The sequence below is a fragment of the Alligator sinensis genome, unplaced genomic scaffold (genome assembly GCF_000455745.1).
Source record: "Alligator sinensis unplaced genomic scaffold, ASM45574v1 scaffold1667_1, whole genome shotgun sequence".
Lineage (NCBI taxonomy): Eukaryota > Metazoa > Chordata > Crocodylia > Alligatoridae > Alligator > Alligator sinensis.
This window is the reverse complement of record NW_005842504.1, coordinates 383,966-384,594: the sequence shown is the minus strand read 5'-3', so window position 1 is coordinate 384,594 and position 629 is coordinate 383,966. Positions and strand designations below refer to the sequence as shown.

At 71.9% G+C, this 629-nt stretch overlaps 1 protein-coding gene across 1 annotated transcript in view; it reads right to left on the bottom strand.

Moving 5' to 3' along the window:
* LOC102372748 (putative Kunitz-type serine protease inhibitor) overlaps window positions 1-629 on the bottom strand; it is a gene marked incomplete at its 5' end in the record, with an annotated part of 3,257 nt that extends 2,628 nt beyond the window's left edge. Inside the window, 3 exons of the mRNA XM_014523536.2 lie at window positions 57-98; window positions 382-447; window positions 590-629. Of these exons, the coding sequence (XP_014379022.1) occupies window positions 57-98; window positions 382-447; window positions 590-629 (148 nt within the window). The remainder of the gene's footprint in view (window positions 1-56; window positions 99-381; window positions 448-589) is intronic.

Below are 629 nucleotides of genomic sequence, written 5' to 3'. Positions count from 1 at the left end.
CTAAGCCGGGCAGGGGACCCCGAACCCGGCTGGCTGAGCCGGGGCAGAGACGTTACCTTCGTAGCTGGACGTGCTGTTGAGCAGCTCCTCGGGCTTCCCTGGAGATGAGGGCAGAGGAGCGGGGTCTTAGCCTGGTACAAATCCCACCCCCTCCCCGGCCCTTCCCGCAGCCCCCCGGGGTCCTGTGTGTTGGGGGGGCATGATGGCCTGGAGACAGGTCCGGGGTCATGGGGGGACCCATGTGGCCCTCAGGCCCCTACACTAGAGTGGGAGCAGCGGGTGCTTTTAGCCCCCCAAGCGGGCACCTCCGCTGGGCACCTCCCACCAGCTCAGGATCTGGCCTCCAAGCCCTGCTCCAGGCCCCCAGCCCTCCCCGCTCACCGCCGGCCCCGGGGGGCTGCACCACTCTCCTGCCGACGGCCGGGGGCTCCTCCGACGTCTCCAGCTCTGCAAAGCAAGAGGTGGCGGCATCAGGCGCGGGCCGCACGCCCCGTGCCTCGGGGCGCCGCCCATCACGTGGACGCGGTCGGGGCAAGAGCCCGAGGGGACGTTTCTCTCCCCGGGAGCCCCACGGCTGGCCCCTGCTCACCGGCGGGCACGGGGCAGGCCTGGCGGCACTCCTCCTCCTC